The sequence below is a fragment of the Xiphophorus couchianus genome, chromosome 10 (genome assembly GCF_001444195.1).
Source record: "Xiphophorus couchianus chromosome 10, X_couchianus-1.0, whole genome shotgun sequence".
NCBI classification, from domain to species: Eukaryota; Metazoa; Chordata; class Actinopteri; order Cyprinodontiformes; family Poeciliidae; genus Xiphophorus; species Xiphophorus couchianus.
Genome location: NC_040237.1, coordinates 6,849,087 through 6,876,633, shown reverse-complemented (window position 1 = coordinate 6,876,633; position 27,547 = coordinate 6,849,087). Strand labels below are relative to the sequence as shown.

Below are 27,547 nucleotides of genomic sequence, written 5' to 3'. Positions count from 1 at the left end.
CGAAGGGTCTGGAAGGTTGATATAACAACAGATCTTTAATGTATTTTGGTGCTAACCCGTTCAGTGATTTGTAAATCCACCTGCGTTTCCTGACGCATGGCAGAGCGAGAAGCTGAGAGACGTATTATTGGCGTGTCTATTGGACAGTTATCGGTTCAATAAGAGACGCACATTTAATGGCCAAATATGGGACGACTCCGTATTTTACTGGATGGGTGGCAATCCTATTCAGCGTTGCTGAGATACAGTTTTAGGGTGCATTAATTTAGCATTAATTTAGCTAGAATCGCCACTGACTTTAACCATTGTATATTTTTATATAGTCACAGTTTTTTTTTTTTTTTACTTTTGTCTCTTTTATTTAACCTAAAGCCAACATATTTACTTACATATTCTCTTTTGTATTTACATATTTTTCTTTCTGGTTTGTTTTCATGGCACTGTTGTAGTTCCATACAGGTTATCTTCGCCACGTTACGGGTCACGCAGGCGCAGTACACAGAACGTCATGGCTGACACAGGCTGGCCAGGCTGTACGAAGAGTTTGAAAGGTGTTATTTTGGACTTGTGTGGAGTTTTGTATGACAGCGGGGAGGGAGACGGAGTTGCTATCCCTGGCTCCGTAGAGGCTGTGAAAAGGTGAGTGTATGACTGTTTGTTTGTGGCATTGTTTGAGATTTTAAAGTTTACTTTGCAAAAGTTCATAGCATGGAGCGAAGAAATCGTGTCTGACTCATGACGGTAGCGCGCATTTTCTTATGGGAAAGAAAGTCAAAAGTTGTGTGTGCATGTATGCATTCTGCATTGATTTGGCCATTTATGCCAACAACATAAGATCAGGCAAGCTTTATGTTGCTGAAATTGAGTTTATTCCAGTAACCTTCACATCACTTTTGCTTTTTTATAGACTCAAAGAGTCAGACCTACAGCTGCGTTTCTGCACCAATGAGACCCAGGCCACCAGAGAGAAGTTCGTAGCCAAACTCCAAAGACTGGGTTTTGACATTTCTGTATCTGAGGTCTTCCCTCCTGCCCCTGCAGCCATTGCTGTTCTCAAGGAGAGGGGTTTGAGGCCCCACCTGCTGGTGCATGACGGTAATGCCCCTAAATATCCTAAAATCCAGTGCAAAAAAAAGCAAAATAAATAAAGCTGTTCTGAGAAAATCTTAAGAGGTTAGAGATTGCATATCTCCAATCATAACCCTGTCTTAATGGTGGCCAGTGGTGGTAGCAGCATGATGCTATTTTTATGCATGGTCAGAGTTGATCCATACATCTACCCTTCAACTCTGACCAGCTTCCTAATGTGGCGTTAGCAATCAATCTAAACATTAATAAAGCAATAAATAAAATAGTTCTGTCAAACTTTAAAATCAAATCCTCACTTGCTCATTCAAATATGACTTTTTGTTCTTTTTATTTTTATTTTTGCAGGACTTCTCCCTGAGTTTGATGCCGTAGATAAGACCAACCCAAACTGTGTGATCATTGGAGACGCAGCTGAAAACTTCTCGTACCAGAACTTAAATGAGGCATTTAGGGTTTTGATAGGATTGGAAAAGCCAGTGTTATTCTCCCTTGGCCAGGGGTAATAAATTATTTAAGTGCAAGATAAGACTGAATGTATTTCACAGATTTAGCTAAATGCTTATGATTCTTTTTTTCACTGCTTTCTTAGACGATACTACAAGGAGACAGATGGGTTAAAACTAGATGTTGGTGTTTACATGAAGGCTCTTGAGGTATATTTTTGTATCACTTGCTCAGTTTGGCAGGAAGAAATAATTCTATCACAATGCCGTCTTACTTATAACCTGAACTTTCTTTTCTTTTCTAGTATGCTTGTGATTTAAAAGCAGAAGTAATTGGGAAGCCATCACCAACATTCTTCCAGAGTGTTCTCAGTGACATGGGGCTGAAACCACATGAGGTAAGTAACAAGAAATGATGCTGCATGTTGTCAGAGCACACTGATGAAGATTTGTCCTTAAAATTGCACTAATTTGTTGGATCAAATTTGGCTTCAAATTTAAGAGGAATTTGGTTTGACTGACTCATAAACGTGACTGTTAGGTTAATTGGTCTATCTAAATTCTCCCTAGGGGTGTGTGTGTGAATGGTTGTTTGTCCTGTATGTCTTTGTGTTGCCCTGCAACAGACTGGCGACCTGTCCAGGGTGAACCCCGCCTCCCGCCTGTAACGTAGCTGGAGATAGGCACCGGCAACCCTCCCGACCCCATTAGGGACAAAGGGTGAACAGAAAATGGATGGATGGATGGATGGATGGATGGATGGATGGATGACTCATAATCATATGGTTCCTACACAAAGTGATAAATTTAATTAGTCATTTCCTGATCTGGATAATTATAGGCATACATTCTTCAATTCATCCATTTGTCTATCCAGTTGTAAAATTTTCTATCCGCAAATTTGTTCTTCCGTTTGTCAGTCCGATCATCCTTCTTTCAGTCCATACAGTTTTTTATCTGTCCATCCAATTTCACATTTATCCGTCCGTCTGTCCATCCACCCACTCACTCCTGCATTTAACTACTCATAGAGCTGTCATCTGCCATCTGTATTTTTCTTATCCATCCATCAAGCTACCTATATTTCTATCTGTCCATTCATTTGTTCTATTGCTATTTAAAAAATCATACTTCAGAAATCTTAAAATATTTACTCGCAAGATCGGTACACAACATTTTGCAACCGTTAAGCACTCACAGTTTATGTACCAATATTCTTCTTTTCTTCGGCACAATTTCAGACTCTAATGATTGGAGATGACCTTGTGAACGATGTGGGAGGGGCCCAGTACTGTGGCATGAAAGGTGTGCAAGTCAGGACAGGCAAATACAGGTCAGTGATATCCTCAAGCCTGATGATTAATTTCGTTTCAGCCACAAATGGTTCTATATCCAATATTTCCAACTCCTTTGTAACTGGGTTTGTTTTTTGAAGCTTACTTAAACGCTGAAAAAGTATTACAAATCTCAGACATCTTGCAAAACACAACAATCTATTTTTAGAAACTTGTGCCCCTCTAAAGGAAAGAAATTACCATATTTGGAGCAATGTGCTTTGAGAAGACCAATGTTTATTTTCCACCACCTGATGGCGCACTTTGAACACATTTCTACATTGGAGTTTCCTCCACAAACCCTCCTGTGGCCCAGATGACCCATTCTTAAATCTTCCAGATTTGTTTGTTTTAAGACTCTGCCAAAAATAGTTTATTCTCTCCCCCACGTTGACCGCAACTTTTGAGTCACTGAGCGATTTATAGTCCCAACCTGGGGATTACTGTAAGGCTGCTCTTAGGGTGTCATCACATGGAGGTTATGGCAGATTATTTTTAATGGTAAATGATGTGCTTATGGTTAGAAGGAAATAGAAACATTACTATGGGAATATGTTGATGCTTGTATGGAACTGCACATTATGGCATATCTGGTATGTGTTCCAAATCATAAATCCAGATCTCTTTCTTTGTAACTAAACCAGATTTTAATGTATATTTTAGCTCAGATGGCCACTGGAATTTGCTCATGTTAAGAAAAAGGAAAGTATACATGGCTTTAAATATGTTTTATAAATAATAGTCAGTACTTTGTAGAATCCTCTGAGGCCTTCACAGCGTTTTTTGGATTTATGCTGGGAATAAATTTCTCACAGATGTACTCTTTTTATTAATTGGGTGACCTCTGAAGACACTTTTGTGCGCTGGATTTTATAGGAGTATCAGAGTCAAGGGACTGCATTCCACACACTATCTTTTCAGATTTTTGTTTTTATCTTATCAGTGAAATCTTTCAATTCGTAGCTGTGCTCCGCTTTATGTTGGTCCATAACATAAAATCGGAATGAAAGACATTAAAGTTTGCGGCTGCAATATGAAAAAATTTAAGACTTTGTGCCAGGTACAGTAAAAGAAATATCACATGTTGTGCACTGTGAATTTGTTCAGAGCTAAGATCAAATTAAATCTATCAATCATTGGTGGTTTAAAGCCATCTCACTGAAATGGGGTCACTACTATAATGTGTCTAATCATGAACCAACACATATCCTCAGTTGGCCAGAATCAGAAAGCAACATTTGTTCAGTGCAGCTGTAAACCAGCTGGGTTTTGCCGTGGCATGGCAGAGCCTACTGCAGGCTGTCGCGGCAGGTTTTTTTTTTTTTTTTTTGGTCATGATACTGAGACAACACGGAGTAATCTGCAAAAGCATCAGTCATTTTTATCCTGCAGTCAGAGAACAGTTTCTCACAACTCAAAAACTATACCTCACCTTTGTGCAGTTATTCTTGTGCATTTATGGGATATTTGGATTTGTCTGTTTACGCTTTGCTGTGCTTTTGTGTATTTGGCTAGCATGCACATGCATGTACCTACTTTGTGTTTGTGCCAGTATATGAGCTGGAAAGCCATCTTTGTATAGTGATTCAGCACAAGCATAGGAGACTAGGCTATTCTGGGTGTAGCTCTCAGTGCAATAGGCTCAGTTCATGTGGTTTATGTTCCTCCACATTGTTGCTCTAACAGTTCAGTCAGTTGGGCTCCAGAACGCAGATACTCTGAAGAATGTCTGTCACATATAAGCTAAACACAGGATAAGGCCGATTATATTATATCACCACTTGACTCATCTCATTATGTGGATGTAAGCAAGATGAATAGAGCAAAGGAACAAATGTGCTATCAGTTTTTGCCCTTATCACAGCTGCTGTTGGATATTTTTATAATCCCTAAGCTCAGTGACTGGTGTAGCCAGTTTGTCACATGTTTGGTAAAAAGAAGAGGCTGTTATTTAGTGGAACTGTCTTGGTGCTTCTGATATCAGGTGTGTCAGTGCAATGAATCATCCAAATGTTGCTGGATGGTAGCTCTTGAGGACTGAAGCTAGCGACCCCTCATCAAGGAGAATGAACATTTTGCCCAACTTTGAAAGGCTTCATTTGCGGATTCAGCTCAATATTCTGGTTGTTGACCAATAAGTTCCCTTTTCAGTTCCCACTACCCCTACAGTTATCCCAAATTTATCTTAGAAGTCAGACAAGGTTTTGAGAAAATTATCCCTTTTTAAAATGTGGATTTTTGTTGTTTGTAGAGAAAGGTTTTCTAAAATTTAATGTTTCTGCTTTTGTCACTTACCATGCTCACAAAAATAAATATTTTAGTTCTTTTGTAAAAAAAAAAAAAATGTCTGCTTTCAGTATAATATGTCTGTGACTCAATAATAGTTTTCTTTCAAATCCCTGCTGGATACAGTAATGCCAATTCTTTATATAAATTATCTAATGTTATTCTCCTCAAACATTTACAAATTTTAGGTTTTCAAAATGAGAGTCAGAGGTACTCATCCAAACAACAACCTCAAGTCTCTAAGTTTAATTTAATGGATTTTTCTTTTAAAATGTAGGCACCTTTTTGCTAATGGATGAAAACAAGAAATGAAAAAGGGATTATGTTGGTCTTTCAAAATAAAAGAAGAAATAAAATTCACGATTGCAATTTTTTTCTGTTAGTAATTTTACTAAACCAGTAGTTAAAAAAGAACGAATTGTGTTGAAATTTCAACATAAAACTCACAGATAACAATAAAAAAAGTTTTATTTTACATAGTTGTATTTTATAGTTTGGATCACTACTAGTAGATTGACTAAAGATTACAAATGTAGTGTTAAGTCTTTCCAAAAACCACATACTGTACATCATTTTCAAAATAAAAGTTTAGGTTTTTTCTCAGAATACATTATTGCAAATCTTAGTTCCACATTTTTGTAGGACTGAGAAAAATCACCCTGATGGCATTTCAAATTAAAACTCAAACATCATGTTTTCAATGCTTGTTTGGGCTAAACAAGCCCAAGCAAGAAAAAAATTACTCGTTTTGGTATGCACCAAGTAGCAAGCACTATTAACTTATCTACTTTTTTACTTTTACAGTGCATGCAGCAGTTACAACAACTGTAGGACATCTAAACAATCATTTATGTCTTAAACAGAACCAGTACATAACATTTAAAGTCTCTCAAATGGCCAATTTTACATACACTGTGTCTGAAAGAAATAAGAGTAACTGTGACAGTTACTGTGTTTCAGAGAGCCATGGGAGACGTGAGATTTAACATTGTTTAGGCAAACAGCTCAGGTGAACCCAGGCCTGCTCAGAGGAGCTATAAACCCTCAGTCAGATCTGTGAAAACACAGCTGTTTCCAAGTCAACCAGATGCTGCACAGACCTCCAATTCCCATCAGGTTTGAATGAAGACAGCCTCAAAATACCCCAGGCCCAGTGACGGGGCAGGAAGGTGAAAAGGATACAAATATTAGACAAATCAGACATAAGGGGCTATTGGAAAACTGTGGCTGAGAAACGTTCCCTGGTTGGTTTCATTTAAGATTTACGGCTAGAATGAATACATAGTACCATTTAAACTTTTTGTCTCATCTCTTTTTTCTTTTCAAATAAAAACCTGAAAAGTGTACATTGCATTCGTATTCATTGCTTCAAAAATATAGCAAGGATTTAATTTTTCACATGTGGCAAACTTTTGGCAGATACCTACTGTTGAACTTTTGTTGTTGTTGCTGCTGATGAAATTGTAATAATATCGACTAAAAAGGTTTATAACGAATAATCAGTTTTTCCCCAAGTCTTTTCCTCAATCTTTAAGTTTCCATATAGCATATTGGCATGTTACATCCGTCATTACATTCTAGAAATAACAAGGCTAAGGCCTTGGCAGAAATGAATGTTGATGTGTAGGCAGATCACAGGGATAATTGCAACAAAGCCGTTCTGCCAGTGCTCAGCTTTTCCTGGTTCTGAAATAATGAGCTACAGTTAGTGCAATCCAAAGGAGCCCTTTGCTCTTTAATATAGAACAGGTTTTCAGAGTGGGGCCTTTGAGTGAAATGTGGTTGGATTTTACATGAGGTGTGTGGGAAACCTGAGTACTGATGTTAATCAGCTGCATGGAGACAAATGTGCCAACAGCGTGCTCTGCTCCAACCTTTGTTCAACCTTTAAATTTTGTAGTTGAGTTTTGAGTTGCAGCCAGGGAGTTAGAGGTGTAGAAAATTTTAAACATTATATTCCCTGTGTAAACACTTAGGCAAAAAAGAAAAAAACAAACTCACAAGTGGCTCCTTTATGCTAACTCCAACTTTATCCCAACACTGTTTCAGAGATGCTGTAAAAGCTGCAAGATTATGGCAGGTAGAGTCATCGTTCAGCTTTTTTAAAATTAAAGTGTCGTATGGATTTTTATTCAGTCTCCCTGAACAACGAACCTCCTTTTGGCTCGGATTACAGCTGCAACCCATTGGGGATATATTTTTGCCGGCTTTGTACACGCAGATTCTCAATAACTCAAGCTCAGTCAGATTGGATGGGTGGGGCCTATAAACACGAATTTCCGAGTTTTTCCAGATATTCTTTGACTTTGCCATCTTAATGCATGAATATAGTCATATAGGATACTATTGAAAAGTTCATTTATTTTAGTAACTGGACCTACTAAGTAAAACACCATACAGCTTAATTACACAAAGGCTGATGTTTTGAAGCCTTGGTTTCTGCTAATTGTTATGAATAATAAAGATATGACATTTAGGATTAGAATGTTAGATCAGACCAATAAAAAGATTAGCACAGGCATGTGGACTTAATGAAAAGTATGTATAACAGCTGCTTAAAGGTCACTTCTAAAATTTGATGTAAATCTGAATAACAAGTTTCATCATAACCTTTATTCTAACTTAATGAATATGTCTTTACAGTAAGCTTTGATTGAAACAATTTCATTACAGCTCCGATTATTTGCTCAGGTTTACTGTTCTGCTAACAATTTAACCTCCCTTCCAGTATGAACTATTTTATAGCTTCTTATGGTGTTTCTGACAGGACTGTCTTGTATTTGGCTCTATCAGTATTCCATTAAACTGAGCAGCTTTCCTGTCTCAGCTGAAAACAGCATCCCCACAGCATGATGCTGCCACACTGTATTTCATCATAGGCATGTTTATTGGCTTTCTTTCAAGAATTGCTTTCTTCTTACCACTCTTCCATAAAGGTTCAATTTGGGGAGTGCACAAGTTCTTTTCAACAGATTTTCCCACCTGAGCTATAGATCTCTGCTGCTCATCCAGAGTAAAATAAAGATTAAACTAAAAGGCCTCTTGGCTGCTTCTCTGATTAATGCTGACCTAGCCTGGTTTAGGTAGATGGCTGTGGCTTCGAATGTTCACACTATGTGTCACTTTCCATTTTCAGACCAAAACAAATGCACACACCATACTTTGTTTCTATGAAATGTTGAAAAGATGATGCTGTTATCTTTCCACTTCATATTACACACACTGTGTTCATCTTTTACATAAAATCGACTGAGGTAACACTGAAGGTTTTGGTTGAAATGTAACACATTGTGAAAATAGATCAAGGGGTGTCAAACCTTGTTGCACAAGATTTGACACTAAGTAAGTTCTTCAACCAAAACAGCTAAGTTGCAAGCAATAAAAAGAAAGAGTTTTAAACAGAAGATCTCAAAATGCCAATCAAGAATTGAAAAGAGGAACCACACATTTTGATGTTTGTGATCTTTTCAAGGTGCTGTTTTTGTCATCACACATTCTATTTATTAATATAAGCCATTTAAAAGCTGTGCTCTAGATTTTAGTACTGTTTGTTACCAGAGTATGACGCAGCCACTTGAATTCTATGTTTTTATTCTTGTTTTTTCTGTCCTGTGGCTTCTTGTTATTTTCTCGGTTTTGAACAGGGATCTCCCACAGTCTCTGACCTTAGCTGGTCCTGTGCTCTTTGTTTCTTGTTCTCTTATCTTCAGGGAGCTGCATCAGCACGGAACTGGGGCGCTTTGAAGCAATTTAAAAGCAACTTCATGTCACTTTGCCTCTTTATATCCCATTTTGTAACATGATTTCATTGCTGCTGCTGGTTTGTTTGTGTTTTCTTCTTTCTTTCAAATGAAACAGATTTGCATAAACTCTCAGTACACGTCAACATCCTTTTGTCTCTGTAGCAGTGTGTCAGATCTTAACCAGCCATTGATGAGTACTTGCTGCATTTCTGATGAAATCTGGCAGAGAGTTCATACACACAGCAGAAACCATCTTTCAAAGGTTTACACTGTAAACCTCCTTACTCCGGCCAGCACGTCACTGCTAATGAGAATGTTGGGAAACAAGCAGACCGAGCCAGATTAAGACTCTCAGGAGGGAGAGAGTGTGAGTCCCTGATGATACGAAACCACAGTGCAAGTTCACTGAAACCACACCCAGGTTTGTGCCCTCTCAGTCGGCGGTCGTCACAGAGGGACGCAACAGGAAGCAAGCTCTGCACTGGGGGTCAGTGGTCATCTGATTATAATCGTGATAAGTGTTCCTCCTGCAGCTTAACTTCACTTTTCTCAAGGAACAAAAAATACACATGACGACAAACCACATTTTTGGCAATTGACGTAAAATTATCGTATAAAACAAAGGGTTAGAAGTATTTCAGGGTGTTAGAACATCCTGAAGTGTGTGCTACGTCAGGTTCATAAATAGGAAAGGAAAGGATTTGTGTTTTTAATAAACGACTCCCTTTGAGAAAGCACTTGGCTAAGAGCTTGAGAAATGCTTTTGCAGTTGTTGACACTACAGCAAATATGTAACTTCCCTGAAACGTCCACTTATTGTAACCACAGCTCTCTGTTCCCGTTAATCAATATTATTAATCCAACATGACTCATTTCCAGAGGCTAACTTAAATATTTTTATTTTATCTACAAGAACTATCTTTATTCATTTGAAGTTAAATAGAAATGGTATTTGTGGCAGTTTTATGTAAACAGTACCCTCCATGATTTTTGGCACCCCCAGAAGGAAGGTGTAGAATTGTCATTCTAAATACTCTGGTATTTTATGCAGTGTATGATGCTCTCCAACAAGCTTTCCATGTTCTTTAGAAGATAAACACACCCACAGAATCACACATTCACCTTTCTACTTACCGGTATCCATGAGATGAATTTTCCGTTGTTCACCCTTTGTTTTACATCAAATATGCTTGGAGTGTTTATTGCCAAATAGCTCAATCTTGTCTTATCTTAGACCTTGTAGCATTTAGGACCCTCCACCTGTTTAGGTTCGTTACAAAAGTGCTTACAGTCTTTTTTTAGTCTTACCTTTTAACTGCTGTTTTAGCTGTTTTAGAGTCTTGATTCAAAGATGCATCTTTTTGCTCCAGTTCTTTAACATTGAGGGTTTTAGATTTTGCTCTCTCTCTAACAATCCTTCTCTCTTTTCCTAGTAGTTAAATTATCTTTGGTCCCCATCCAGTTTGGTTTGTCATTATCCTCATTTTAATCTTTTCATTTATTCTTTTCGACTGTGTACATGTCTAGGCAACTTGATGTTTGTAGATCAAGACACACCTTTTGTCTGGGACTAAGATAATTTAACTTTGTTCACCTCATACTTTATCCAAGGCAAACAAGAACTAAAGCATAAAATAGTAATAAATATGCTTGAGTTACATCTGTTATCTGTTTCATTAAATTGAAATATAAAGAATTCCCATCTAGACTTCACAAAGGAGTACCCCATATCTGAAACATACTGTCATTGATTTGGTGCACCTGTTCAATTTCTTGCTGAAAGAAATGGAGAATTGGCCAATCACATGGGAGGAACTTTTTTCATCTGGACAAACAGATGTAGTAAGGACGATTTACTGAAGTTTGGACCAAGCATCATAAAGGGTAAGAAAGGAGAAATGTCCACCAGGTAGCAAAACATAAAACTGAGGCTATTTGTCTTACAGGGTCACTAAGATTGGACAATGAGAGATTGGAAAAAACATTATCCATCCAAAAGAAACCCACTACGAACGGAGCATTTAACTTGTCTGTGGATGTTTTGGGAACTGTAATTTGAATCTTGGCCCAACTCCCCCTGACAACTAGTTGTCTTGAATAAAAACTCTTAAAATGATTCAAAATTGTAGATTTCTCTGAAAGTAAATGATTGTTTTCCTTTTGAATGGGCCCACATTTCGTGTAAGCTCAGAAAATAGATCTACACAAATGTATCTAAAAAAAAAAATTCCCATCTCAAAATTTGTTTTTAATCTGTTAGGCAGTGGCTTGCATTACAGGCAGCTTACTTATAATGCACTTCCTTATTTAGTTTAGAATGAATGGTGGGAATTGTGTAACCAGGGTTATAAAGTACAGAGGTTAGTGTGTCTTATCAGAGAAGCTGTTGTATTTGTGCAAAAAATCACACATATACGCACAAGTGCAAGCTTGTAAATGAATAACATCAGTTGGAGCACAATTACCCCCAGATGGTCACAATGCAAATATCCAGACGTCACTGTAACTGCTCCATTTTCCTGCAGTCAGTCATCAGAACCATGATGGCCTGAGCCTGAATAGGGAGTGAGCGGAGAAAAGAATGTGGATCAGCGTTATGGTGAGGCACAGCTACCCATAGAGGTGGTACAGTATATTTTGATGGAAAGGTACACAAAAAGCTTAACACACATTTGTCACACATTTAACTACTAAAACGCCTGTTATCTATTACCGCATGAGGAATGTGAGTATCCTGTAACTTTGAAACAGTGGGAACATCTAGGAGTAGTTTTTGTGGTCCTAATGCTACAGTGGAGATAATTGTTGTCCAGTCTCCACATTAAAGAGCTTGTGGACATGAAAGAAAAGTCTTCAGGAGCAACGACCTTTTAGCAACTGATCAAAGTTGGATCATTAGAGCTCACATTTACAGTAGCTTGGATGCAATATTTTGTTGACTTATATTTTTTCAATAATAAAATGATCAAAAGTTGAAACCAGATATTTACACAAACTGTACAGAAAGACTAAACCTTTCCTATTTAGGTGAGTTAGCTGTAATTTAGGCTTAATACTCTGGTCAGGTCTGAACTGGTCTAACTTGTTGGCCTCTTTGGTGTCAAAGACGTTTTCAGCTCTGAGATCATGGCTTTGCGACGGCAACTCCAAGACATTGACTTTGTAAATAATTTGGTCCTATGCCTCGGACTCATTTGTATGTAAGGTTTAACTTCTTGGCTAATGTCTTGAGATTTTTTCAATATTTCTTAATGTTTTTCGTCATGATGGAGTCTATTTGGTGAATTGAACCTTTTTATTTTTGTCCAACTATCATACATGCCTTTAAGAGTGAAGATCTTTGTCCCTGATTGGATTTACAAACTTAGAATTTGTCTTTTTATCTTGTATTTGGAATAATAACTTTTTATCTTGCATTTGGAGTTATGAGTGTTTTGTTCCTGTATGTTTCTTGTTTGAAATGTAGTTACTGGGGGGATACAAAGAGACAGAACTTGTGGTTAGGAAATGGAACTGCTGTGTAATCAGTCTTCATAGCGTTCAAAGTAAGAGCATGAATATAAACGTCCATCCATCCATCCATCCATTTTCCGTTCACCCTTGTCCCTAATGGGGTCGGGAGGGTTGCTGGTGCCTATCTCCAGCTACATTCCGGGCGAGAGGCGGGGTACACCCCGGACAGGTCGCCAGTCTGTCGCATGAATATAAACGTATTGGAGAATTTTTAAGTCGATAACCAAATGTCAAACTTTATTTAGTGGAAAGTTTTCAGAACAGCCAAGTAAATTAGCGCTTTAGAATTTATCCAGAGAAATACATTTAAGGGAAGCTAAGTATGCTAAACATTTTTCAAATATAGCAAAAGAGCTAAAGGAAAAATTTGCTCTGCTACTAGCACACTAGTGGAACTGTTCCCACCACTGCATTTGACAATAAACTGTTTTACTTCATTTACTGTTTTTGATGCCACCATTTTGAATGGTAGCATTGTTTTACTGTTAAAGACTGCAGTCAGAAGAACATAAATGCCTGGTGAATGTAACATTTGAGTGTAACAGACATTGCATTCTCTGGTAAAGGACAGGACACATTTTCAGAGGACCAAAACAGAGTAGCTTGATCATTCAGTTTAAGGATTTGTTAAAGCAGCTAAAAAACACCCTAAATGTGTTACTGTAGGATTTATGTGCGTCTGCAGAAAGTACATGCTCTTTCCTATCCGATCTCTTCCTCATTGACTCAACTAGGCATCGAACCGAACATAAGACTGTAGTGATTACGGCTGGCCTTTGTTCTGTGCAGACCTGTGTCATTGAACCTCGACAGGGTGGCTATGTCTTCTGTAGCAGGAGCTTAATCTTCTTTACAAACTAAGTAGTGCCCCTAGCTTAGCTCTCAGGTACATACTGTATTTCAGCCTGGCTTATCTTTCATTCCTCCATTGGTGTCCTATGACGTCCAACATAATTTATGTCACCTTCTATATTTAATACCCTTCTCTGTAGGTTTCACCTATGCAACTCTATAATCTTTCACCCACTATTGTGCCTTTAATTCTCAGGGTATTTTTTTGTAGAACCAGATTCTTCTTCTTGCAGTCATGCCTTTGCAGGTTCAGTCTGAGTCACACTTTGACCACACAATTGCTCGGCTTTGCGAAGCCTTTTCCTCCGTAGGCAAGAGTATGGTCGAGCAGAACAGCACAGTCCCACACACCCTGTCCTTTTTTCACCACTGTTTGCAGATGAGTTTTGTCTGTGTGGGAAGGAAGTGGAGTTATCTCAGTGCAACTCGTCTCCATTGAGGTTGTAAACTTGTCAAAGGATCGTCAGCTCGCCAGTTTGTGTTTCTAAATGTGTCATTTCGGTCTGTTTGCTTCCACAGCATAATCCACAAAGACACTGTTTTATGTTCAGAACCTCATTTGAAGAGAAAATGAAAAGCATTCTGACTCATTTAGGGATTTTTGTTATCGAGCAAACGCGTTTTGAGTGAAGCTGTTTATTTTTCAATGATTTATCCCACCCAATTTATACATGACAAATTTTAACTGTGCATGTTTATTCAAATTTTGATATTGAGTTGTGCCAAAACAACATAAAAATATAAAAATGCATATTGAATATGCATGTATGCACATTCTTGTCTGCCAGCTGCACATTTCTATACACCTCCTTTGTGAGCAGCTGGTGAAACACTTGCGTGGTAAATGGGAGCTTGCATGTAACAAAAGGTTAGTATTTCCTTTGCTGTATCTCTTTTATTTTTAATAGATGGCACATGAAAGCTTGTTTTTGTTTTGTTGGTTTCCCCCCTCCCTTGCATCTTTGCTCCAGACTTATCTTTTTTTGCTTCCAAAGAATTAAAGTGCATTAGAATGCCACTCTTTTCATTTTCATAGAATCACACAAGTTACAACAATTACAAATGGGTGAACCGTAAAGTTCATAGGATTCTTTTTTTTTTTTAAAGTGAAATTTTAGTTTATTTATACCTGGATCAACTTCTTTGTACACCCATTTCACAATTGTGTGCTGCCATTTCATTGCTATACCTCTGTCGAGTTTTGACTTGGCTTTACCTTTTAGAACTCTTAATAATTTCTGGCGTATCATTAAAGTTCAAATCCAGGAAAGAGAGTGAAAGTAAAATGTGCTTGTATAGAGTAATGCAGCATTGCCCCTCCTCCACTTGTTTCTGCACAATGCTAGCCAGCTTCCTTTTCTTACAACAAAGGCAGTTTTGATTTTTGGAAGAATTTCTAATTGCCAAACCAACTCCAGTTGCTGCTGTGCCAGACAAAACAACTGTCAGTCTAATAAATTGTTGAGGACTATGTTTAAAGCTCCGGAGTTCCTTTCTCTATTTTTAAAAAGTAAAAACAGGATAAACGCAGAGCTTTCCTAATAATATTTTTTAAAAAGTTTGATTAGCTCTTTGAAAAACAACAATTGTGGGAAATGAAGGAATTTGTCTGGAGAAATGTAGGAAATCAACACACTGAACTATGAAATCTCAACCGTCAGTGGACAACACACTTTTTCAGAAAGCTTGTTGTCCTCAGCACCATGTTCTGACTGTTTCCTCCGGCCTCCTTCAAGGCTTGTTTGGTGTTGGAACTCGATAAGATATCAATTATTAACCTAGGTTCTTTCTTTTTTTTTATGGTGAGACCAGACTGCCACAACAAGACAAAGGAGCTGACCGGGCCTTAGCCTCTGACCTCCACAACTGTACTTTTCCACCCTTTGACAGAGAAAGAAAATTGGTGAAAGTCTAGAGAGCTAAAGTCCACAAGCAAAAGCATTGAGCTGCTTCTTTAGCACACAAAGGAAAATTCTTTACTGTTTGAACGGATAATCAGTCCTGCTAAGCAATTCCTAATTGCCAACCCAATCAGCCAAGCATGGTGTGAATTCGGTGATATGCCTAGTTACTGTTAGTTGCCACCATTTAAATATCTCTGCATGTTTGTTTGGGTTTGCACATAAATGCATTATGTGTGTCTGAAGCAAGTGACTCAGCAGAACTGCATCGCTATCTTAAAACACTCATACAGAGAGATACGCAAATAAGAGCTTTGCAACTCGTCAGCAACACTGCAAATAATAACACGCTGGTTAAAAGCCTGTGGTAAGTTCTGGGTCACATGAAGCTCCGCATATTGAGCAAATACTAGCAGCTGAAATAATGAACTTCTTAAAATGCAGTTAAGAAGACGAAGATGTTCAGTAATGGTTTGTGTCCTCTGATCTTTAATGTTTGGAAAAGCTGAAGGTTTCCAGTGGGAGGGAGTTGACGCTTCTGTCTTTCTCTCTTGCAAAAACTCTGCCTGACTCTCTCAAGAGGCTTTTTTTTATGCAGCAGCAGGATGAGTGGAAAAAGGAAAGCAAATCTAGTTGCTCATCATATTGCACCTAGGGAACCCCCTTTGAGTCCTGCTCGCCTGAAAACAGCGGTTAATCTGAGTAAAGTGTGAACACCATACTGCAGCTGTTTGCTGATTGTGAGTCAACATTGCACATCTTCTTTACAGAGAAAAGGGATACGTCTGTTGCCATAACATGCAAAAAGATGGTGGTTCATCATTGTTCCGTTGGGCTGTTTATTTTAGTAAGGCCTTGTAATATCAGATAAAGGAGGGAGAGATATGAAAACGTAGCCTTGAGTTGATTAGGATGAAACCACGCTGCATGTCAGTTGGCCTGGAGCTCTTCACATTTTTGAGCATTTAAACTGTGATCACATTCTCACCCTAAAGGCCATTAAGTCTCCCGTAGCGTTACTGGGTTTAGGGAAAACGCGAGCAGCTGCTCACCTTCATTCCGACTGCCCCAGGGTTAGAGCAGAGAGCTTTGTCTTGTGTTGGCATCTAATATCCACCCACAAGGCTTGGCTGAACATAAGGGCTATAGTTATCATGCAGTCATGTTTGCTTTCAGGTTGTGTGTCTGTGTAGGTAACTTTATTATGAAAGTACAATTCTTCCCATTACTCTTTCCCTGATTCACCAGTTTGGTATGAAAATTTCCAAATCATCTGTGATGGTTTGCTGTCATAACTAATTCGCCCACGTTATTATTTTTTGGTGATTTGCAGCAGTTACACATAGGTGTTTTGCAAACTTTAACGCTTTTGTGTTTTGTCATGAAAAACACATTTGGAAACATTTAATAACCTTACTGCAGCAGTCAGATGGGAGCGTGACGTGCAAAAACATCCAATCAAGACATGTTCGGTTACTTTATTTTGGAGATTAACCAAGAACTCGGTTGTTGACCCAAATCAGCTGATTTTCTTGCTTGCTTAATGGACCAAGTGGGAAACTTAAAAAAAAAAAAATACATTTCCTGTTTGTTTATACAGAATGCTCATGCTATCAACATCTCTTTTTCAGTGTGGGAGCTCTTACTGAGGAAATTGAACCCAAAGTTAGCAATCTATAGTATCAGTATTATCAGTGAAGCGTTTAAAAATGAGGTCAGAGGAAGAACAAGATTCGATTAGCTATTTTAAAATCTTTTCTGCAGCATATGAAGACACATCTGTGCTTCATTTAGGTTGAGAAAGATAACAGGAAGGCATGGTGTTTGTGTTTTTTTATGATGTCCTCTGTCTGTTAACTAACATATTGGATTTAAAATGTTGGCAGCTTTTTCTAAATCTAAGTGTTATGGTCATGATCTGCAAACTAATGATCAAGGGAGACTGATGTGGGGGGTTTTCAGTGGTATCTGATTTAGAGATGTTAATCACTAATTAAGATGGTTAGCATGTTCAACTGCAATTATTTTGTCTTTCATTTAAAAAAAAAAAATCAAACATAATTTGAAATCTAGACCCTTTTCATTAAAGTAGTACAGAGGGTCTACTTTACACTAATTGCTGCATTTAGTAAGTGAATGTCTTCATATCTAGCTGTTAAAAATCAGTATCAAAAATACCCCAGAATCAGTAACAAATGTTGAGCTCAGGAATCAACCTCAAAATTCAGAATGACTTTAGTTAACAGAACTGACCCTGCTATGAGAAAAAGGGGTTTACTTTTACCAACACATTATTTTTAAAATCATTTTTAAAATCCTTTATTCTGCACTACTATCTTGTTTAATTATGGAGTAGAAATAGGAGATGTGTGCTTCCAGTAGATAAACAACATCCAACTATACCTCAAACATGGTTTATTTTCCATTGCATGTTAATCATACCAGCATCCAACAAATGGTACCAAATAAGAGAAATTGATACCAGTCAGAATTTGTCATAGTAAATTACAGTACCATATTTAGTTTCACATAAAATCTTTTCTAACTTATGTTTGCTTCTGTAGAAACTTTTAGAAATATGGAAGCCACGGAACACTTCCATATTTCTGTTTTTGTCACTGTAGTTTTACTCCATTTGGGACAGGGGAAGTAGAACTAAAGTAACACTAATTGCATGCTTCCTTCTGCTATTAAAGTGTCATGAACATGTTGATAAACGTCTGTTTTTCTTTTGTTTGTTTTTTTTTTTATCCAGTTTGAATGTGCTCTTGGATACTTTGCTGATATGAATCAAAATGTTCTTCATGTAATGTTCCTTAACCAGAGAACATGTAATTCAGACACAAATGCCGTCTTTAGACTTAATTCCTTGCAGATTACTACTTTACAGTTAGCTCTGATTGCCTGGCCTCCTTCATTGCAAACAAAATGGTAATTTCAGTGTGATGGGAGCAATCTTTTTTGCCTAATCTGACATTTTTAACTTATTTTAGTTTATGTCAGCTTAAAGAGAATTTTCAGTACAGTTTCTAGACTTTTGTGGGTGTTTGTTGTGGTAAATCCCACCTATCCACAACAATCTTGAATCATTTTTACCCTCATCAAGAGTTCCAAAATTCTGCCAACATCTGCTTTTAGTGCAGTGGGAAAGTATATCAGTCCAGCAACAAATTACCATGCGACACAGTCTTGGGCAGTTACCGTACCTTGCCAAGTTTAACTTTTCCACATTTTGGGAGATTAAAACTACTAACTACCATGTCATTTGTTGGGATTTTATGTGATAGAAGAACACATGTTATGGCACAATGGTGATGTAGAAAGAAAACGAGATATGGTTATATATATATATATATATATATATATATATATATATATATATATATATATATTCCAACAGATCCACATTTTCATCTCTCGCCCATGAAGACCACAGTGGTGCCTGTGGTCATCGGGGCCCTCAGGGCAGTCACCCCCAAACTGGACCAATGGCTACAACAGATCCCAGGAACAACATCAGACATCTCAGTCCAGAAATGTGCAGTCCTTGGCACAGCCAAGATACTGCGCAGAACCCTCAAGCTCCCAGGCCTCTGGTAGAGGACCCGAGCTCAGAGGATAAGAACCACCCGCGGTGGGTGAGAAGGGAATTTTATATATATATATATATATATATATATATATATATATAATTTTACAAGCAAAAATCTGAAAAGATTTTGCCGTTATTTATGATGCGTTTGAGGATTAGGTTAGACTTGAGGTTTTGCTAATATGTCAGCATTTTTACAAAAGAGGTGTCCAGCAGAGTGAAATGAGCTAAATAGAAATGCATGAAGTCCCGTATTGTCGTTCCAGGTCAGTTATGAACCATTTTATGAAGCTTTTTTTTTTTTTTTTGCATAAACCCCAAAGAAAAGTTTTGCATTTGACATCTGTAACAGCTCAACGCACATGAGTACTTTTGCAAGACCCTGCATAATCCTGAGCTCCAATTAGCGTTAATACATACACAACTTTTAAAATCTTTCAAAGTGCAGAAACATTTGCTATCCTTCCTACAGTCTTGTCTAGACGTTGCTCTTTTTTACCAAGTCACAGGTCTCATAGCAGTAAATGCTACAAGATGCAGTTAAGATGCTACAACTAACAAGGGAAAAGATTTACCATTTTTTGGACATATTGCGTCTTGAAACTGGCTTTAACATCATATTTTATTTGGGACATAGTTTAGGAAACACAATTAGGCAGGTATTTTGGTTATTTGAGACCAAGATTCCATATAAATAATCAAGGTCAAAACAATAACCGTGGTTTTCACGGATCAAGATTGCTTCCGTTTACGTTGCAAGAAAAACAAAACAAATTTTTATCCTGGTTTGTTTTTTTTGTCACCATCTTCCCACCATAACAGCCTGCTAAGTAATTCACTGCTGGCTCTGGTTGAACTTTTTATCTCAACCCCCTATGCCTGCTTCATATCTGCTCCATCTGCACTCACTCAGATGAAACACCTACTCAGCAAAAAAGGTGGAGAGGTTAACAGAGAAGTATAAATCGAAACTAAGTTTACATTATGTGACAGATTTGCTTCCTTTGGTCTTGTGCGCGTGTTTCTCATTCATGTTTCCTTTCCTTCCGTAGCCATCTTCTTTACCTTGCGGGCAGTTGCCTTGACAATCAAAACAACAATGGAGCTGTTCTCCTAACGAGAGGTTTAATGATCCCGTTTCTCTTTTTTTCTGTTCGGTGTCTTATCTGTGTTTATCTCCCATGCACAGCTGACTTTCACAAACAAGTTAGCGCTTTTTATGACTCATTTGGGTCCACTTTCATTTCACCATGGCACAGTCTGTACTCACAAACTGTTTATAGAGACTAGTAGTATATTAGCCACCTGTAAGTTCTCTAAACCACTATCGTCTCAGTAATGCATGAAGAGCATTCGTTTGCAACACGGGTTCAGCTTTTATAATGTCTGACATGGGCAGGGTTGGAGGTTTACGAATGCATCTTCAAAAAAAAAAAAAACAGAGCAGAGAAGAGGTTCATTTCTAAAACATTTAATACGTAGTTTAAGTCTTTGAGTCATTCCAAATACACAGCTATGAAGGCCCAACTTTAAGTTGAGTAAATCAAAATGGATTTCAAATTATGTGATTAAAAGTAAAATCAATCAGACTTAAATGTTGTTGGTAAAGAGAGCTAAAAAACAAAGTTTGGTTGTACCTTTAGTTAAAGAACAACCACATAAAGATGAACCTCTTGTATTTCCTTCTATGCAGAATTTTATGGTTTGCATATGAGAGTCTGCTTACTGGTTCAAGCTAGAACAGGGGTTCCCATTTTAATGTGCTTACTCAAAGGGACTTTCCAAGTATGTTAGATATGTATTAGACATACCATCTAATCTGCCTTTATCAATGCATTTCTGTAGGTTGTCCATTAAATGGATTTAGAGTTTTGTTCCTCATTTGACACTTTGCATTCTTTCCCAAACATCTCATTCACCATGTATAATAACCTTTTCAGTATGGGTAGGTAAAGATTTTTGCAACACAGAGCTATGAGAAGCACTTGGAAAGTGTATTTCTTTATGACATCTCTAGACATGTCTGCAGTTCATTCATGCCGCAAGAAAGTAAGAGAGAGCAAGACTAACATAACAGTTCCGTTTTATCATAGGCAAGAACTGTACACTAAACTATGTTTACATAAACTAATGGCATGTTAGATTTGCCTTATAATGCATGGAGAGCATTCACTTGCCACATCCATTAGGATACTCATGTCCTATCAAATGTCCAAGACTCAACTGTTCAAAACATGCATTAAGCTTAATAAGCCCAGGCCAGTGACTGGGGGGTCATAAAGTCAAATTTCTGGGCTTTTCCTGAGCAGTAAATGCACCGTGCTTAAGCACTGCCAGGTCAAGCCAACACTAACACTGTTAGTTGTGGATGTTGTTACTTTTCAACATTGCTTTATCCTGAAGGTTGCTGTGGTTTAACTTTTCTTCTGCATAAGATCTGAGTTTTTTTTTCATCTAATTATTTTACCCAGTTGTTTGAATGTATTTATTTTACAACTGCTCAGTACACCTTCCAAGTTCCAACTAATCAAGTAAGATGATGTCACCCTATGCTACATGTGGTGGATAAAAGAGAAGCTAAAGCTGAAAGTAGTTATCATTTTTAAACATCCTATAGACGTACTTTAGACATTGAAACAATTTTCTAATCTTATAAACTTTATGCTCATAAACAGCTGATTCAGTGGTCTGCCTGGTAACTTCCTGCTTAAGCTTTGTCTTTGTCATGGGGGGAAGTATATTGTGTTCTCTTACATCAGCCTTTCAATGATTTTTTGTTTTTAATAAACAATAAAATGGCCAATTATGATTGAATTTGTTTTATGGCTCTAAGATATGATATGTGTCGTTAAAGGAAGCAAATTCAACTTTATGGTGTAATCTGATCTAATCTTATGGAGAACATGAAAGTAACAAATTTGGAATGATACTGAAAGCAATTCTGTTGCTATTTTGTGTACCTTTTAACAGTACTACCATTAAAAAAACTCCCTGATTTTACAACAAAAACAATAATTATTATTTTTAACAAGATTTCTGCCCATATAAAATCTTTAGATCCAACCTCAAATCTAACTAATTAATTTTACTATGTAATATTGAAGTATACTATGGGTCCAGTGCATTATAATTATATACTGCTTTTCCAGGCTCCACATGCAAAGTAAATCTTGTGGTGACTTAATAATTTTAATTCAGAGAGATACTTTGCTCTGTCAACACGTTAGCAGCTGTGTTGGCCAAGATCCCTGACTGCTGCTGTTGTCTACCTCCTACCTCATGGCTGACCTCATCGCTGCACAAAGGCTGTGCAGTGTCGGTCAGTTGTGGAGGCCGAACGGATCTGCTTATGCGTATTGATATTGCGCTGACCTGAAGGGCACGGAGCAAGCCGCAGATTACCTCACTGGTAACACTAGATCCGTTGTCCTGAATTTTGCATGGTCACATTGACCTCGTGGCTCCTCTATTATTCATGGCAGAAATTGGAAAGCAGCAAAATGAATACATGCAGACATGCATGCATGCATGGATATCTGGAGGACAGGAGCAAAGGGACATTTGAAAGATTTAATAGCGCAAAAGGTAAAAGAGACAATGCGGTTGAATTCACTGCTTGAAACCTAAGAGCCATGTGACCGACTTGCTTGTGAGTTCATGCCTCTGTGTGCGTGTGTAAACTCTATCAGTCCTCGGGCAGAAAAGGGTGCGGGAGTAATTCTGCACAGGAGACATAACACCCCGACCATTAGTGCAGCAGCTCACATAACCCAAGCGCTGGCAGCTGACAGACATGCGTAAACACATGGCACCGCTTCCCCGTATTCAACGTGGCTTCAGTATTCAACACCTCTCTGCCCCCACCACCACCTCCAGGCCTCTTCTTTCTAGCGCTACACTTGGGCAGCTCACAAATATTTGCCATGGTTCTCCGCAGGCTCTCAGAAGCAAGGATTAATGGTGGTGTGTGCCGCACGCCCGTAACCAGACAAAGAGTCCCCATCTGGAGCTCCAACCCATGACTGAGGGACAGAACAGAGGAAGCACACAGAGTCTGGTCTAGGCTGGTCTGAGAAGTGGGTGTGTGTGTTTGGAGGCTTGGGGGTATCTATAGGCTCCCCTTTATAAATGAACAGGACTCCTGTAGATGAATGAAAAGGTGTCCATGTCTTTTGATGTGATTGGGAGGAAAAGGGTCTTGCATGCCGACCCTGGGCCGGGTGCCACACCAAATGGATTACATTTCCTCCACCAGCTGATTAAACAGCCATATCTGCATCCATCAGTGGACCCTGATCCAAAGAAAGGCATTAGTCAGTGGGGGAGATATGAACCGTTGAGGCACGCTTTGTGAAGCTTTCCCACAATTTAGGAACCAAAGCAGAACCAAGATTATGATTGTAACCTCAACCAGTCTAAGACCTTTTTAGTTTAGTTTTCAACAGCAAACAGTTTTCACTTCAAGAAAACTTGATACCAGGCATAACTTTATGACCACTGACAGATGGACCTTCACCTACGCATTGCTATTTAATCACTTTCTACTTCTATGTCAACTCTGTAAGCAAATACTTTCCTGTTAAACCAGTTTATTTTTAATTGAAGTTCAGTGTTTTCTTCAATTATACTTGAATATCTGAACAGCAACAAAAACAGCTACTTATAATCTTTACAAATGTGTTTATTTCTTTATATCCAATAAGATGTTAATGCCTTAGTGTGGCTGTTTCCATTAAAGATCAATTGGAGGGTATTTATTCTTTCACGGTTTGATAATTAGGCAAGAGAATTATTAAATGATTTTGTGTCAAGTCCATCAGTTAAAGTTGACTCTTGCTAATGTTGCACAATTTGTCAAGTTAGACCATATTCTGTAAAGTGTGCCTTTATGTAGTCTCAAGGAAACCTGAATCATTTTTTAAGGATTATGTTGTATCAACCCACTCTTATCTAGTGGGTGGTTCTTCTTTCATGCGATGGTATTCTTACTTGCAGCCTCCAGTTATTCAGGATTATCATAAATTTTGGTCATAAAAGAAGTCAAATCTTCCAATGGTTTATTCCATAATATTATATAATATTTTCCGAAAACGTTTTATGACACCCCATTTACTCATTTATTTTGGTTCTGATAGCAGTTTAGATCAGTTGACTCATCCAAGCAACCTCTTGCTGGTAGATATCATTCCTCAACACCCTGAGTAGACTGTCAGTTGTCAAAGCAGGTATGGATAAGGACATAATTGGTAAAAAAAAAAAAAAAAAAAAAAAGACTAACTATAAATGTACAACATGATGAAAAGTCTAAATGGCAACCAGAACAGGTAAAGTGAAAACTGGTTGTCATAGCATTTAGTGGCAGGGATATTTATGTAACATAGTTTTAATGGCCACAGTGGTACTAACTAGCCTTGTTATCTGATTGTGATTTAATGATTGTGGAGGCCTTTGGAGTACATTGAACTCATTGTCATGTCCAAGAAACCTGTTGGAGATGATTTGAACAGATAGGTTGCATTTTTTGCTGAAAGTAGCCAAATTTAGGTGTTGGAGCCTAAATGAGTTGTAGAATCTGGTATTTATGTATTGAAATGTTTTCCCTTGGGTGTGTGTGTTCCAGTTTGTCTGTTTCAGTTAGATGCCAAAAATAGTAAAGGTTAGAATGCACCTTTGCAGCTGGTGATGAAGGTCAGAAGCACGCACTGCCTTGCATTTCTGTAATACAAGCAGCTGCACAGATACCCTTTTAACAGCACTAATAACCGCAAAATTTATTGAAAACAAAAATCATTTTTATTGCACTGCTGTTCATTCTTAGAGACTATAAACCTGTTTCTACTGGGACATATTTCCACAGAAGCTTATCAGGGTGGTCTGTATTCTAACTCTGGCTTGTGTGGGTTATTTTTAAGCCATCTTGTCCACTTCATAAGCCTCCATTCTGTGTTTTTATCATCTGGGAACTAGATTCCATGTTTACAGATTCTCATGTAGCAGCTGCTCCTTCCTGTTTCTTATGGTTTCACTTGTCGTCCTGCAGGCCAAGTGACGAGAGGCACCCAACTGTGATCGCTGATGCAACTGTGGACAACTTGGCCCATGCTGTGGATGCGATCCTCGGTCAGAGAGGGTGCAGCGCCTGAGAACCCTCCACTTGCTGTGACTTAGAGCCGTCCAGGCCCACTGTCACACTGTAGTGCTAACTTATGGCTCATAAAAGTGTTGTTTCATATGAGGAGGTTCCTCAGTGTTGAGGTAGTTGAAGAAAACTGTGAAAAGAATTACCAGAACTATTCCCATGTTGTCTAGCCACTATAAACTGTGCTGTTAAACATGGGAGCGAATCAGCCATCTGCTTGCCCTACGTAGTGTTAATGTAACTCCCGTGAAACCTAGCCTAGATGGTTCTAAGTGCTCTCGAACTGCGCTGTTCATTTGTCAGTTCATGTTTGGCATAGATGGGATCCCTCAAGCTTGACACGAATGAGCATCTAACCAGCTGCTGATCGACAGTTAGATATGGAAAGTCGAGGCCTTCAGAGTCGTTGGAAACATGTACAGAAGTGCAGCTGAGAATGACTGTGATCAAGTTGTTGTATGTGTCATAGCACAAATGATGGCTGTGCATATGAACTGGATAATATTACACATTTAGTTAGAAAATAAAAATAATTTATTCTCTTGACGTTTTCAGAGTAATGGTCATGGAGACCCTAAAAGTTTCAAAGCACCTGGGAAAAGTTTTTCTTATGTTTCCTTAGTTTTTGAACCTTAATTCGTAGCAGAAAAGCCTTTTGTTTGCACAGCAGTAAAACTCTAGAAATGGGAAGTGAGTTAATCTCAGAGAGAGACACGATGATTCACAGTGATGTTACATTTATAACCACAAAGTACAATGTGTTGTGTTGGAATTTTATATGCTAGACCAAGGGTCAGCAAACTGTGGTTGTTCAACCTCTATAGGCCCTTTACAGCGGCCCTTCATGTCTTTGTCCGGAAGATCTGAGCAGTATTCTTAAATATAAAATCAATACAAAAGTCCAGACATGGTCAGCTGTGTTTGGTTTATTTTCCCAAGTTATCTGTGCAAAGACTTACAAAAACAGAATTGCTGGATTTATTTTTAGCTCATTCCTTTGATCATTAGGCTACAAACTGCATGCTTGTCCACTTTATTTAATAATACATATGAATCTTTTATTTAAAAAGTCATTTCCTATTAAAACGTTAGTCTTTCCTTTATTCTGGAACCTAAAATTGGATGTTAAATTGCATTTTTTTTAACTACCAAACTGATACATTTTGCATTCTAGGTGTTCATAAAATTTCTTCAAAGGGCAGAGTAAGTTTTGTAGCTCTACATAAATTATATGTATTGAGAGCGATTTCAAAAATGGTAATATTAGCTGACCCCTGTAATAGATTAACAAAAATGTGTTTAAAAATAATTTTTTGGTAAACTAGCATTTTTTTTTTTTTCCCAATCTGCCTTTCCACCTCAAAATAATTCTAGGGCTTACCAACTGCCTTCAGAGTCACTTTTTAGTGATTATTCTCAGTAAAAATCCAGCAGCACTTTGAAGGCCTCAGAGGTTTGAATCATAAATGAACAAACAGCATCATGATGACCAAAGAACACAACAGGCAGGTCAGAGATAACTTGGTGGAGTTGTTTAAAGTAGGATTCAATTATAAAACAATATCCCAAGATTTGATCATCACAAAAACCTAATGCTAATGCTAGCTTTATGTGTTAAATCACATAAAATTAGCATGGCACAACTACGAACTTAACAAGATCGGGCCATCAAGCTAAATAGTGAGCCCATGCAAGGAGAGCATTAACTGTAAGCAGCCAAGAAATCAAATAAGACTTAGAAGAAACTGATGATAGCACAACTAATAGTTTTGCAGAACACAAATCTATTTTTAGGGAAGTTGAATTGCTGAAAGAAAGCCAAAAGAATTCCCCGCTGCATTTTGCCACAAGCCTTTTTAGATGACAGAGTTGATGGGGAGATGGGCTCAGAAAATTACAGGGCAATCCTGGTAGAAAATGTGTGAGGCTGCAGAAGACCAGAGACTGGGGCAGATGTTTACCTTCAAGCAGGACAACAACCTTAAAAAGAGCTACTGATTTAGATAATTAGCTAAAAACTGCATTCCTTTCTCTTCACTACATGATTACGTGCTGAATCGAAGAAAATGAAGCAGGCACTCCATAAGTGAAGAGAGAAGAATCACAAATCTCTGCTTATGTTTATTGTTTTGACTTGAATTCCTCCCCTGCTGGCCTCTGATCGTTGCGTCACATGTTGTCTGCACTGCGCTGTACAGAGAGGGCTGATAAAATGATGAGTGTGTAAAATCCGTGCGTGCCAGCTGGATCACAGAGGCCTTTTTGAAGTGGAGCATAAAACAAATGATTCTCAATTGCCTGCCCCCAAGGTCCCAATGTACATTCTGCGAGAACAGAAATCTGCTGCCAAGTGATTCATTGAGGTCTGACTGGTTCATTTCACCATTAGCTGACACACATGCTTGAATGTTATTGGACAATTAGAGGTAATAAAAATGCTGCAAAGTGTTATGAAACCGTGTCTGAGCTGGCTGTGTCGCTGCTCCTTGAGATTGCTTATTAAATATTAATGTACCCGGCAAAGTGCTAGCAGCTGGTACTGCTGGTGCTCTGTTTTCTAACAGCTTATGCTCTGTTTGAATGAGTGTTTTGTCTGTGATACTTCCCTGCCCGTTGGCCTTGTATGAGAAGCAATTAAACATTCATTTCATTGGT

The 27,547-nt window shown here is 38.1% G+C and overlaps 1 protein-coding gene across 1 annotated transcript; it reads left to right on the top strand.

Moving 5' to 3' along the window:
* The first annotated feature begins 481 nt into the window (after positions 1–481).
* lhpp (phospholysine phosphohistidine inorganic pyrophosphate phosphatase) lies at positions 482–27,547 on the top strand. The gene is made up of 7 exons (XM_028029467.1): positions 482–639; positions 908–1,095; positions 1,435–1,588; positions 1,679–1,742; positions 1,838–1,930; positions 2,774–2,865; positions 24,794–27,547. The coding sequence occupies exons 1-7, from the start codon at positions 509–511 to the stop codon at positions 24,894–24,896; spliced, it is 825 nt and encodes a 274-aa protein (XP_027885268.1). The 5' UTR covers positions 482–508; the 3' UTR covers positions 24,897–27,547.

What these genes read in the sequence shown, in the direction of transcription:
- lhpp (XM_028029467.1), top strand. Translation starts at nt 509, where the DNA reads ATGGCTGACACAGGCTGGCCAGGCTGTACGAAGAGTTTGAAAGGTGTT. An exon ending in CCACCTGCTGGTGCATGACG is followed by an intron (nt 1,096 to 1,434) that starts GTAATGCCCCTA and finishes TTATTTTTGCAG; the next exon opens with GACTTCTCCCTGAGTTTGAT. An exon ending in TTATTCTCCCTTGGCCAGGG is followed by an intron (nt 1,589 to 1,678) that starts GTAATAAATTAT and finishes CTGCTTTCTTAG; the next exon opens with ACGATACTACAAGGAGACAG.